Source organism: Eublepharis macularius, chromosome 1, assembly GCF_028583425.1.
Source record: "Eublepharis macularius isolate TG4126 chromosome 1, MPM_Emac_v1.0, whole genome shotgun sequence".
Lineage (NCBI taxonomy): Eukaryota > Metazoa > Chordata > Lepidosauria > Squamata > Eublepharidae > Eublepharis > Eublepharis macularius.
Window position 1 is genome coordinate 35,166,262 of NC_072790.1, and position 12,803 is coordinate 35,179,064.

General features: G+C 39.7%; 1 protein-coding gene across 1 annotated transcript in view; it reads left to right on the top strand.

Annotated features, from left to right (window-relative positions):
• RANBP17 (RAN binding protein 17) overlaps positions 1–12,803 on the top strand; it is a 249,739-nt gene that overhangs the window by 172,490 nt on the left and 64,446 nt on the right. Inside the window, exons 20-21 of the mRNA XM_054994554.1 lie at positions 6,196–6,284; positions 12,167–12,274. Coding sequence (XP_054850529.1) covers positions 6,196–6,284; positions 12,167–12,274 — 197 coding nt within the window. The remainder of the gene's footprint in view (positions 1–6,195; positions 6,285–12,166; positions 12,275–12,803) is intronic.

A 12,803-nucleotide genomic window follows, 5' to 3' on the forward strand; every position in this document is an offset into this window, starting at 1 on the left:
ATCATCAGGAATGGAACACATTAGCATAGTATTACATTAAATAGATTGCCTTCTACGATTATGAACAAACGGTTAACTGTGCACTCCAGAGCAGCTATTTCAGATAACGTTGTGTAATATTCCTAGCAGCTCTATCAATAATTTTTTTTCTTTACCATTTTAAAATGTGATGGGAAACTTAGTAATGTCACTGTTGATTTCTCTCCCCCCGCCCCCTCGCCCATCCCCACTCTGGTGTCACTTCCTGAAAGCAGAGGCAGTGATCCAGAGAGCTGTGTGTTTATCTCCTTGGGCGCCACAAGCTTTTGTTGATGCCTTTCTTAACAGCAGCCCCTGGGCCAGGCTGCTTGTAACATGCGGGGGGGGGCAGGTTCGAGGTTCAAACAAGGATTGTGATGGGGTGGAGGCAAAAGCACCATAGCTTGGTTGGGCTCAGGCCCCTTTGTGCAGTTGAAAGGGCTTACAGGAGTGTACGGCCATAAGTAATGACCAGACAGTCTAGGTATGTTGGCTAACCGTTGCTTCTAATGTAACTGCTTGTGGAAATTGGTATTTGGCTTTAAGCTGCCTTCTGGGAAAAAAGTAAAAAGTGGTATTTTGATATATCACTATCAAGTAGATTTTAGGTGCTTTAGCTATTAATACCCATTTTTGCTTCGGAAATAACATTATTTAAGTGTGCAGACAATTTAGAAGGATGTGTTAGATATCACTATTTTCTACATACAGACCATTGTTCTAGGCCACAGTTTAAAGCTAAAAAGAAGACCCACGCTGGGTTTTAAACAGCCTTGACAAAAGGCCATGGCTTTCTGTCATTTGAGGACTTTATCAGTACTGAAACCACTTTGCTGTTGCACTGTCTTGTTTGATAGCAACATTTTTACTGGGGGAAATTTTAATGGAGTTCCAGTGATATATCCCTAAACTAGCAAGTTCTTAATGACCCTGGAAAGTGATTGCTTTGATTACACTTTAACGGTATTTGCAAATAAAATCACAAGTAATTAAGGGGAAATCTCCAGGCTTTTGAGCAACTTTGATGCATGATAACTGCCTGATTCAGCTCCATCTAGAGTAATGCTGTGTAGACAAGAGCTACTGAGATCAATAGCAACATAATGATAGTGGCAGAATTAAGTGAGTAACCTGAGAACTGTGCCTTCAGAATGCATACAGCTGCCACAAGCCAGGGCCACACAGTGCACTCCTTGCTTCCGTCCTAAATGTTCATCAAAAGACGCCCTGCAGGAAAATGGAGTTAGATGCTCTTTATTGCTGATCGTGTCTCTTGCCACATTTATCAGGGAAATTGGATTAGCAGTTGGCAGCTGCAGGTAGACAAGGTTCTGCAGTGATTAAATATGCAGCTTGGCTGCATTTGTTGTGACAGACCTTTAGTAAATTCTACTGTAAGCACCATCTGTCTAATTTGTATAAAGGAAACTTCATGCTCTAAGCCACTGTTAAAGGACTAAATTTGTTGCTTTATCATAAAGTAAACTTTTCCACTAAAATCTTTTAAACATAATTTATTAGGTTAAAGTCTTTTTTTTTATTGTGATGAATAAATAATACATGGGAAAGTGCTTTCAGGTACTCCATTTTGCAAGTACAGAAAATAAAAATAATCTGTTCTGTTCTTCTTCAATAAAATGTTTAGCATTGCTGTCTGCGGGGAGGTGACAATGTTAAAATATCTCTTAGAAAATGGCCGGTGACTGCCAAACTCATTTAATTTGTGGCTTCGACTAGGATTTTCTAATTGGCTTTTTATACATCTGAAATACATAGTTGAAAAATAATTACAGTGGGGGCTGCTTCTCCTTATTGAAATACATTTGCAGTTGACAAATCCTATGCGTCGAGCATATGTTCAGGTTTATTTTCCAGGAAGTGGTAACCAAAGACACAAGGATGTTTTCGTGCCATGCCATTAACTAGGGAGGGGAAAAATTCATATGTAAGATGACTGCCAATTTTCTCACCACCACTCTCTAAAAGAAACTCCTGGATTGGCCCTGGAAATTTCTGCTCAATAATATATCGACTTTCTATACTTAACCTCAGTGGTACTTTGAAAGTATTTATGACATGATTAGTTTGATAGGAACGAATGAAACAATGTATCCGACAGAGAGGAGCGGTTAAGTAGCATCGCCGTGCTATCTATAGTTGGTTCACAGAAACTCAAAAGCTCTTGAATTATTTAAAATCCTTGATTTTCAGCTTGCACACATTAAAAGTTTTCACACTAAGTGCCAAATGTTGCAAACAGCACTTTAACAGAATGATTTTGCTTTGATCCCTGTAGCAGTTCCTGAATAATTTATCACAGGTTATTGCCTTAATTCTGGAGAGGGATAGCGCAATAAAGGCAGATGAAAACACTCCAGTCGAAACACCTTGGGGCCTGCTCATTCCTCTGACATGGCTCTTTTGTTGGAACTATTTAGAGGTTATTAAGACGTGTCTGTAGAATTAAGAGTACGCTGTAAGGATGAAGACAGCCATCTTAATTCTCAAGACAAAGCACTATGACCCCTCACCTTTTTCTTGGCTGTTATTATATCGCAGAATTATGGGGGTAATATTATAGCTGCACCCAGAAGTGCAACTATAGTTAAAGGTCTGTCAGACTTGCCACTATAAAATCCTGTTTTGGGGTGTTTGAATGGTGTCTTGTCTGGCTCTGGTGGAAACAAGTTGGAAAATGTGCCCCCCCCCCCCGCCCCGGTGCCATTAGAGTACAATTTCATTTTAGATTTTGCCCTGCTTGGTTACTTTTGGAAAGCCATGAGACATTCATTTTGAGAATTTAGGCAGCAATCAGCAGCAGGAGGAAAAACCTGACAGAGTGAATTTTAAAGTAGCCTGTTGTCCTTTTATTTGTAGTTATGAGATATACAGCAGTTATTTCAGATTGAAAATGTGCTCATAAGTCTCAGTTCTGGCTACTAGACTTCTCCTTGCACATCTTTCACATCTAGTCCTCTTAAGCCACCATGTTGCGATGTGTAGCGTTCAACAGTGGTTGTTTTCCGTCCCGTAAATGAATGTACAATATTTCACTGGCTCAGGTGAAGTGATCTTTCACCACACTTACGTTCCTCATATAAGATGCAAGACATTTTCAGGTTCTCTTGAGAATGTAAGGCTAAACATTGCTATTCTTTTATCTGGAGGTGAGGGCACAATCCATCTATCAAAGAAGTAAAAAGTGTCAAAAAGTATCAGGTCACCTACCTATAGCACCTTATTGTCATCTTTCTAGAAACACCAATGACATAGTACTCAAGTGTCCTAAACTCTAAGCAAAATCAAAAAGAGTCCAGTAGCACCTTTAAGACTAACCAATTTTATTTTAGCATAAGCTTTCGAGAATCAAGTTCTCTTCGTCAGATGCCTGATACAGAGACTGGTCTCTCTATCTCTGTCACCAAAAAGGCTACGCTGGGGATCAGAGGAACTGCATGCGCATATGTGGGACGGGGGCTATAGTAAGGAGGAGAATTAGGTAAGATTGAGCAGAAAAGCTGGCTGGATCCATCTCTATGTTACAGGGGTAGGGAAGAAAAACTCGGGTTCTATTCCCAGCTTCAGATTCTGTGGTCTCTTTTGTGCTTATGCAGAGACACAATATACACAGCCGTAGGTCTGACAATAGTGCCTGATTTAGGTTTTACTTCATTCGAAGTTGTATCCCACCAGGTTCCATTTGAATTAATTTATCTGTGTTGATTCACTATACGTTGGTTTAATTCTATTTATTTATTTATTTATTTATTTATAGTCCGCCTTTCTCACTGAGACTCAAGGCGGATTACACAGTGTGAGATTAGTACTATCAGTAGCAAGGACAAGGGGAGGCATTTCCATACAGTGTCAAGGACATTTTCATAAACAATGTCATAGGGTAAATGTCACAAAGACATAGCATTAGCAAGGATCCAATATGGGGTTGAAGAATTGCTGAAACAGAACATAATCAATTCTAGGACTGACATTAGACAATATGAAGCACAGGTAGTATATAGGAGTACATATTTAAAGCAACAGATAATATGTAAGACAGCATAATGGTGAAGTCTATGGTCCCTAACTCATTAGCGAAAGATCTGAGACCCCCTCTCCCTACAATACCGGCCTCCTATCTGAGTAAAAAGCCTTTTTGAATAATTCAGTTTTGCATTGTTTGTGGAAAGCCAGGAGCGTGGAGGCTCTCCTGACCTCCTCACCCAGGACGTTCCACAGAGTAGGGGCCACCATAGAGAAAGCCCATGTAATGGCTACTGTAGACTTTGCCCATGTGCAGGCTGGCACCTGGAAGAGACCCTGTTTGGATGAGTGAAGCTGCAGTGGAGGGACATAGGGAGGGAGGCGGTCCCATAGATTTGTTGGGCCAAGGCCCTGAAGAGCTTTGTATGTAATAACCAATTGAGCACGGTAACTGATAGGTAGCCAGTGGAGTGACTGTAGGATGGGAGTGATGTTCATGCTCCTGCTCACTCCTGCTAACAGTCGAGCTGCAGCATTTTGCACCAATTGGAGCCTCCTAGTTAACTTAGATGGGAGACCCATGTATAGGGCATTACAATAGTCAAGTTTTGATGTTACCATAGCATGGATCCAGGTGGCCAGGTCGGCTGTGTCGAGATAAGAAGCCATCTTCTGGGCTAGAGTGAGATTGTAGTGTGCATTTTTTGCAGCTGCCATAACTTGTTTTTCTAGTAGTAGCACTGGATCCAGTATAACCCCTAGACTCTTAACCGACTCTGCAAGGGTCAGACGAACTCCATCAAAAGTGGGAAGTACAGTGTCTTTCAAGATCTCTGACTTCCCAACAAGCATCACTTCAGTCTTGTCTGGGTTCAATTTCAATTTGTTATTTTTCAGTCATTTGACCATGGCTGTCAGGCAGCGATCTAAGATTTCTACTGCAGAGGACTCTTGATCTCTCCCATGGCTGGAATCTCATAAGGTGCCTTTACTCAGCTGCAATTGGGTTTCCCTCCTGTTTGTTTGTTGTTATGGTCATCATCAATCACTGAATGTGTTCAACTGGCACATGAAGAAATGAGAACAACAAAACCAAGATCTACAACTATACTTCCTTTAGTATAATTTCTCATCAGAGCAACTGTTGGAGCTCAATTTGTAGTCTTACAGCTTTTTGAATGTCAGGGTTTTTAAAAAAAAAATTCAGGTTTGGAATGGTTCAGTCTTTATCCTTGAGTGCCATGTAATTTTGTGCCTTCACGGATTCCTCTGTGAGGCCAGGGTGTGGATGATGCAGAGTGATGCATGCTGGGTACACACTATAGTGGAAATCATATAGGGAGGTTGCATATAACAGATGCCTCAGATTAGCACTGACTTCTAGTTGTGGTCACTCTGTCTGATTTCACCTTTAGACAAAACTAATCCTGTTAAAGTAGGTCTGGTTACCATTCTGATACTCAGGCAGATCTTATGCAAAGGGTGATGGCAAACATTGTTTATGTTTAGATAGCTTAATTATAAGAACTGCTGGCAGTCTTCTTCCGCAAGGCTGCTTGTGTGTCCTTAAACTCTACTTACGGTTCTAGGAATGTAGGTATATAATTTCAACAGATTATAAAAATAAGAACTATGTCAAAATGGAACTGGATTCTGTGAATGATGTTTGTGGTGAATTTAATATTAATATGCTCAGTAAGTTTCTGGAAATGTGTTTTATGTTTCACTCTCAACAGTTGCTTACGTTTTAGATGTAAAACTGAACAGCTTCAACAGAACTTACTCATATTATGTGTGAGCGATGATCAAGTTGTAGAAGTGACATCCAGGAAAACCCCTACCACCCCTCCTAATTTAAAAAAAAAAGGGAGCGAGGGAAAGATAATAAAAATTTCCTCCTCTTAAATTATCCTCCTGGTGAATATGGACCTTTAATTTATTACAAGATCACATATCTCCTATTTAAAGCTAAATTAATGCTGCTGTTATTGATAGTCTTGCAGTGCATTAGTAAACATTTTGTTAATATTATTAGCATTTAAGTTAGAGACTTAAAAACAAGTCTAGTGTTCTTTAGGAAAAAAAGGCACACTAATGAATTAAAATCAGATATTGTGCTCATTATTGGCTGGTCATTACTCCATCTGCTCTGTGCTAACGTGAAAATCAATTACTGTGTCTCTTTCCCACTGACAGCGTATGTTGATCGGACTGGCACGAGATCTTCGAGGGATTGCCTTTGCACTGAACACAAAGACCAGCTACACCATGCTGTTTGACTGGATGTATCCTTATTACACTATGACAATACTGGCTCTGTGCACAGAGGGATACCAGGTCCCTTGCATTAGTTTAATAGTGTGGCACAGTAGGGAAGAGGAAACAAAGCTAAATGAACTAATGTGTAATCAGCTAAAATTACAGTACAGTTGCAGTCATGCCATTAACTGGGAGGGCAACATTTGGAGAGAGACTACAAAGAGGTCATGTTTGGTTTTGGGTTGTTGTTGGGGGTTTGCGGGGGGGAGGATACCACTCTAGTCCCTAAATATTCTTCTATTGTACTGTATACCTGCAATGCCTCTGTAAAATAAATTTACAGCCCTCCCAATTTAGAACATGATGTACTTCCCTTGGCTACAGTATATATTAGAGCTTTTAGTTCTCTCTCCTGCACGTAGTCACTAATTGTAAGAATCCTCTTTATATCTAAGGATATCTGTGTTGTTTTGTACTGTGAGATCTTTCATCGCTTTAGGCTTGCAAAAAAAACCCAGTACATGAATTCTCTGTTACACCTTTACTAGAAAGACAACTAGCTTTCTGTTCAAATGTTGGAGAATTACGTGATTTGGGTCTTAAATTCTTAATTTAAAGCATGTTTCTTAAGTAAAGAACAACATGCTTACCCAGATTTTTTCAAGCTTCCCACCTTACTGAAATTGGGAACACTTGAGATTCAGAGTGATAATATACACTATCATTTCAAGGAGGAAGATTATGACCTGATGCTGCCAAAGAAGGATTTAGACATTTGAAATCCCTTCAGACCGTTTGGGCTTTAGCCTTTTGAAGGTGTTTCTGCTTCAAGCAAAAAATAGTTTTTGAAAGTGACTCTTGACTTTTTGCATTTTCCTTATTTTGTGAATTGATTTTTTTTAAAAACGTTAACTAAAATGCATTTTATTCATAAATTGTATATGGTGCCTTTTCGCTTTAAAAATAATAATGAATGCAGTGTACAAATTTAAACCTAGGCAGATTAAAATGTGCAAATAAGTTAACAGCGAGAAGAATAAAAGGAAAATCTAAGGATCAAGCAGCAATCATCAGATGCTGGGGGAAGTGTATGCAATTTTTTAAAAATGGCTCACTTCCTTTTTTAATTTCAGATTACAAGTGATGCCAGACAAAATATTTTTTAGGATCTCTTGGGATAACACTCATAGATTGTCTCTTCCTATTTGAATAAGTAGTTCTGAATGTGAGTTCTGTCCACTAGATGGCAAAGAAGAGCAGAATTCATAACATCTCTGACTTGGTCTTTGACCTGGGAATCATTATATTTTATATATTCTAACAGTAATGTTTTGGATTGCGAATAGCCAAGCAGGCAGAATAGTAACGTTATCCTGCAAAATAGTATTGTTTGTAGCAGGCTTGCTTATACTAATTGCATTTCCGTAACAAATCAGACTCCTTGGAAAAAGGCCAAAGGCTTTTCATAATTGTATTGACAAGAAAATGAATATGATAAATGGTGTTCATTCAGTTGAGAAAAGATTTATAGTTTTTCCCCCTGGGCAGGGGATGAAGAGCAAATATATGTAATAATAAAAAAACCTGTTACAAAGTTGTTATTTGATCTCTCATAAGGCTATATTAAAATCTCCAAATATTTTAAAGATATTTCTAGTTGTAAGGTATAGGGTTTTTTTTTTCTTGGAGTATTCTACCTAAGGAAAGGTGAAAAAGGATATGGTACTAAAATTTTCATGAATATGAAAGTCATTCATTCTTCCTGAAATATTGGTATGTCAAGCTGTCAATGGTTCAGATTGTACATTTCAGAAAGTTGATTTGGCTTATGTATTCAGAAATAGGTTTTGATGGTTGCACAGGGCAGTCTTGAATGCATAGAGGAGAAATGAGCCATTGAGCATAACATCAGAATGCAGTCACATTCATAGAAATTTCTTAGGATAATTTTGATACATATTTTAAAAGAATAAATGTTTAGAGAGCATGTTATAGGGTCCAGTTAGCTTTGTTCTTTTTAACTATTTTGTGTTAGGTCCCGCATCAGAGTATGATGCTTTTTAAAGTTAATTTTGGTCTAATGTCCATCTGATCTGTCATATCTGGATGCTTGTAGACTAAGAGTTGGATCCAGATTAAATTGGCAATTTCCACTGAGCTCCCCCTTCCCACTGCAGACTCCCCTACATGTTCCTCCGTAGGGTCCCCTACCCTCAAGAGCAATATTTCGTGGAGGTCAGTGGGCTGATGTAGGAGAAGGGAGGCAGGAAAGTTCCATTGTGCTGCTGGAAAATTTAATCTGGATCCAGCCCTAAAGTTTTGCCACCACCAACCCCAAACCTCTCAGTTTATTTTGTAATGGGAAACTTTGTTTTATTTATGGCTTGTAGAAACCTTTATCACATTTAATCTGGTGGTCAAGAAGCATGATGTCACCTCTAGAGGATGTTTATCTTTGGTTAATTTCTAGAAAAAAGCAGTTGAAGAATACCCTCTGAAAATTTGGATTAGTGTAAGGGAGTTGATGTGTGATGTACATGCGGTTTAATGTACAGAGGATCCTTCTCTGATGCCAAGTTGAATACTCTTGACTTGGAGTCAGAACAAAGGCAATGCCTTGGAGAGTAAGTGTAGTCAAGGGATCCCAGACCTTTTGCAGGAAGGGTTGTAAATAGGGCATGGGGCAAGCACATGAGCTGCGTTAAATAAAGTTGAGATAAGAGGTCCATCTTGTCACACCCTCAGACGGTAGGTTCCTTAAAAATGGGTCCATTTTGCAGACAGACTATCTGGATAGACGGTTTTGATACCCTGAAAGCTCTGACAGGGAATCCCTTTGAATCAGTGTCTAAAAATAGAAGTTATCAATCTTTTGTTCCTCACATCCTGCCTGGGTGCCACCATGATAGAAACAAAAAGCTCACTTTTTTTCAAGAAGGACATTTATATGTTTTATTTATTTCTTGAGTTTTAAGGACATAAAAATTGCAGAAGTTCAATCGATAATCCCTTGCAGATTGGATCAGCAGGAAGCAGCACATCAAAGATGCTGCTAGCAGGCAGGGGGAGCAGGGGATTAGGAGAAACACTGAGTGCCCAAGGTTACTACTAGTATGTCAGGTCACAGATGGATAACCCCTGGTGGCAGGTAGGGTCAGCAGGAGATGGCACTTCATACTGCCAGATAGACATAAGTACTGAAAGAGAGTGAATTCTTAGTCATTGTTACGAAAACCGCATGCCCCAGTTAGACTACTTCTGAATCCCCCTGTCAGTACCTCTAACACTGGTTGAGAACCATTATCTTAGGGAACCAGGAAAAAGTTCACTCTCAAGACTGTGTTCCTGACACTCATTGCATCAGGTATGATTTTTACTTATTTAGGAAACAGATGTGCCACCTCTCCAAAGATCTGCTCAAGGAGGCTTACAACTATAAAATAACAATAATATTAAAAAACAAGATGGCATTAAAACAAGCTAGGGCATAATGGCATGCTCAACACCCCCCTCAGCCCCACAAATGAGACACAAAGTAGATGTTAGAAGAGTGTGGCAAATTTCTCCTGGATGGAATGGCAGGCATGAGAAAACACGGGCAAGGAGCGAGCATAAGCAAATCAACAAATGATACTCGTTCTCTGTTGGGGTGTAATTGCATTTGTTTCTGATGTCCGAATACAACCCCGAGCTGCTGCTTCAAGTTGGCTCAGGGATTTTATTGTTTTGGCATACAGGCCCCAGGGGGAACCATCAAGGCAGGGGGTTATGATGCGTTCCTTCTAGGGAGCTATATCCTCTATGATACTTTGGTTAGGTTTGCTGGATGAAATCTGCAGAGTTGGGAATTGTCAGGAAGGTTTTCTACGTACCACTGACACTATAAGAAGGCAGGAACAGATTATCTTTAAGAATAGAGTCCCCATGTACTCCTAGAGGATCATCAAACATGGTGCCCTGCCTCCAGATGAGGATTGCTGCATATTGATTTAAGTACACCAGCATATTCACCGGCTCTCGTGGCTTTCTTTGCACAATTCAAGGTGTTGCGTTTATCTTAACAGCCTTAATGAACGCTGATTCTCACTTGATGCTTAGAATGTGAGTACAGATACCAGAGGACATATGCGCACTGTGTCAGTTCAGCAGGAGCAGTGTAGTGTGTGCACATTACATTTTTGCTCTTCAAAGTAAGTAGTACAGATATTTTAAAAAAAAATTATTGGATGGGTTCACATACATTCCAAAAACATTTAAGAACAAGTATTCCCCCTTTCTTGACATATGCTATCCCACCCACCCCTTCCCCTTTTCTGAGTTGGCTCCCAACAGCACTGTGATCCTTTTTCTTCTTATCCCTATATCTAAGTTATATTTGTTCCTACTATTCAAGGCAAAGTAATATCTTCTATACCAAATCTACCTCTTAATAACTATCGAGAGACCACAATTGACCTTTCAAAAAGTAAGTTGTACAAATATGACTGTCATTATCCTTTGGTTTCTAAATGTGTTACTGACAAAACCAGCAATTTTCATTTGCGTGTGCCATTCATAACCAAGGTGCGGGATGTCTTCTTGAGCCCTTCTTTAATGGCTAATTCTTTGGGAGCATGTAGGCCAGGCAATTCCTATGGAGAAGCAAGGATAATTCCGGACTGAAAGGGGCTCAGTCAAAGACAGTTGTTGGCACGCGCTGCATTCACCATTTCAAAGGGTGGTCACATTTCAGTAGGTCTGAAAGATTTCCTAACTGCTGTTGGTTTTTTAAAGGTATTTTGACAGTGACGGTATGATGCCTTATCTGTTGGGTATTCTGTATTTCCTTGAAGACTTACAAAAATGCTAATGACTCAAGGAACGTTTTCCTCTGCAGGAGGATACCTCTGTGTTCTCCATCCAAACTATCAACTCATTAGGTTTGCTGCATGGCAGAGGCCCTGCCTGGTAATTGTACAGACACTCCTACCACATAGGCAGTTTACCTGCCCTTCAATGTTATTTTAGCGCACACCATTCAGATTAATAGCATGGCATTCGGAATCTCCCTCGGCCCATTTCCATTGGGTTTTGTGAATCTGGGCAGGATTGGCAGAAGTACTGTATGCCCATCGTTTGGAAAGAGTGTTTGAACCATGGAGCAAATGCTACCAGTAGTTTTTCCCTAAACCACTTTCTGGCAATAATGCCTTAGCGATATCCTTTCTCACCCATTTTGGGGGAGCTAAGCATCTTTCTTCTACGTTACATTAAAGGAATGATAATGGGAGAGGTGTGGGTTGGGTGGGGCTGCACATCCCTGCAACGGCCAAAGTTTCAAAATGATGGGTAGAGGAAGCTGGCTACATTATCTATGAACCCACACGATGATGAAGTTTTGAAAACCTTTGAATTCTTAGTCCCCGTTTGACATCTCAGATGGAACCCACATTTTGAGCCGTGATATATAATAGTAGGGTTCCCAGGCCCTTAATGAGGAAGCATTCCCTTTCGGTTTTATTTTCATGTGTGTTGCTTAGCCGTAACAGAGATTATCAAAGCATTTCATTTCTTGCTTTGTGTGGCTTTCCATTTAAGATACTAGGAGTTCTGAAAACGAATGATTGAATTTTTTTTTCTGTCTGTATTTTGTTGATTAATGTTGCTTGTTTTTAAGAATTTGTAACTACTAATCGTTTTGGTACATGGGCTTTTCATACATTTTCTTATCGCTGAGATCTTAGACTGTCCTGTGATGAACACAGCTTTATAGAACAAGATTGTTGGCACATAATTAACATGATCTCTGCCGTTTGGCTCCACTTCAGGAACAATTTATATTTACAGCAACTAAAGAATTAGGCTTTAGTTTTAAAATTAAGCCATACATGACAAGTGTTTTGAACTTCCTTAACTTGCATTTCAAAAGATACCCATCATATCTTGCTATTCTTCAGTCAGCTATTGAGCTGTGGTACCGTGAACCAGCATGTACGACTCCCATCTTGAAGCTTATGGCCGAGCTGATGCAAAACAGGTATAGTTCACCATAGTGTTGATTTAACTGTCCTGATGGTTCTGTTAGGGTGTGGTTGGTGTGATTGAACTATGACAAAACAGCCCTCACTGTTGTCTTTGTTTGGAATGGTTTCAAAACAAGCTTCACCTTTGCAGAAACCGTATTTGATTGTAGTTCCAAACCCTATAGTAAAGACAGTGTTGAAAGGCCATGTATAAAATTACTTCATTTCTATTCTATATTTCCTCCGTGGTGAAAGCTGTTCTCAGAACTGACTCAGAGACCCATTGGATCTGTATCTGCTTAACTTCAGCAAGGCTTCTTTGCCATGTCCCTTCCAGCCATGCTGTGACTCCTAAGGTCCTGTACACACAATTATTTTGCTTTAACAAAGGTAGTTTCAGCCCTTTTGAGTCACACTGAGGGAAGGAGTGAAAGCCCCCTCTTTAAAGAAGAGTAATTTCTTAATTCTTACGAACATTTGACAAATGGAGCTTGCTGTTCTCCATCCCAGAGATGCCTCTGTTTAGTAGCGCTTCAGAAAACA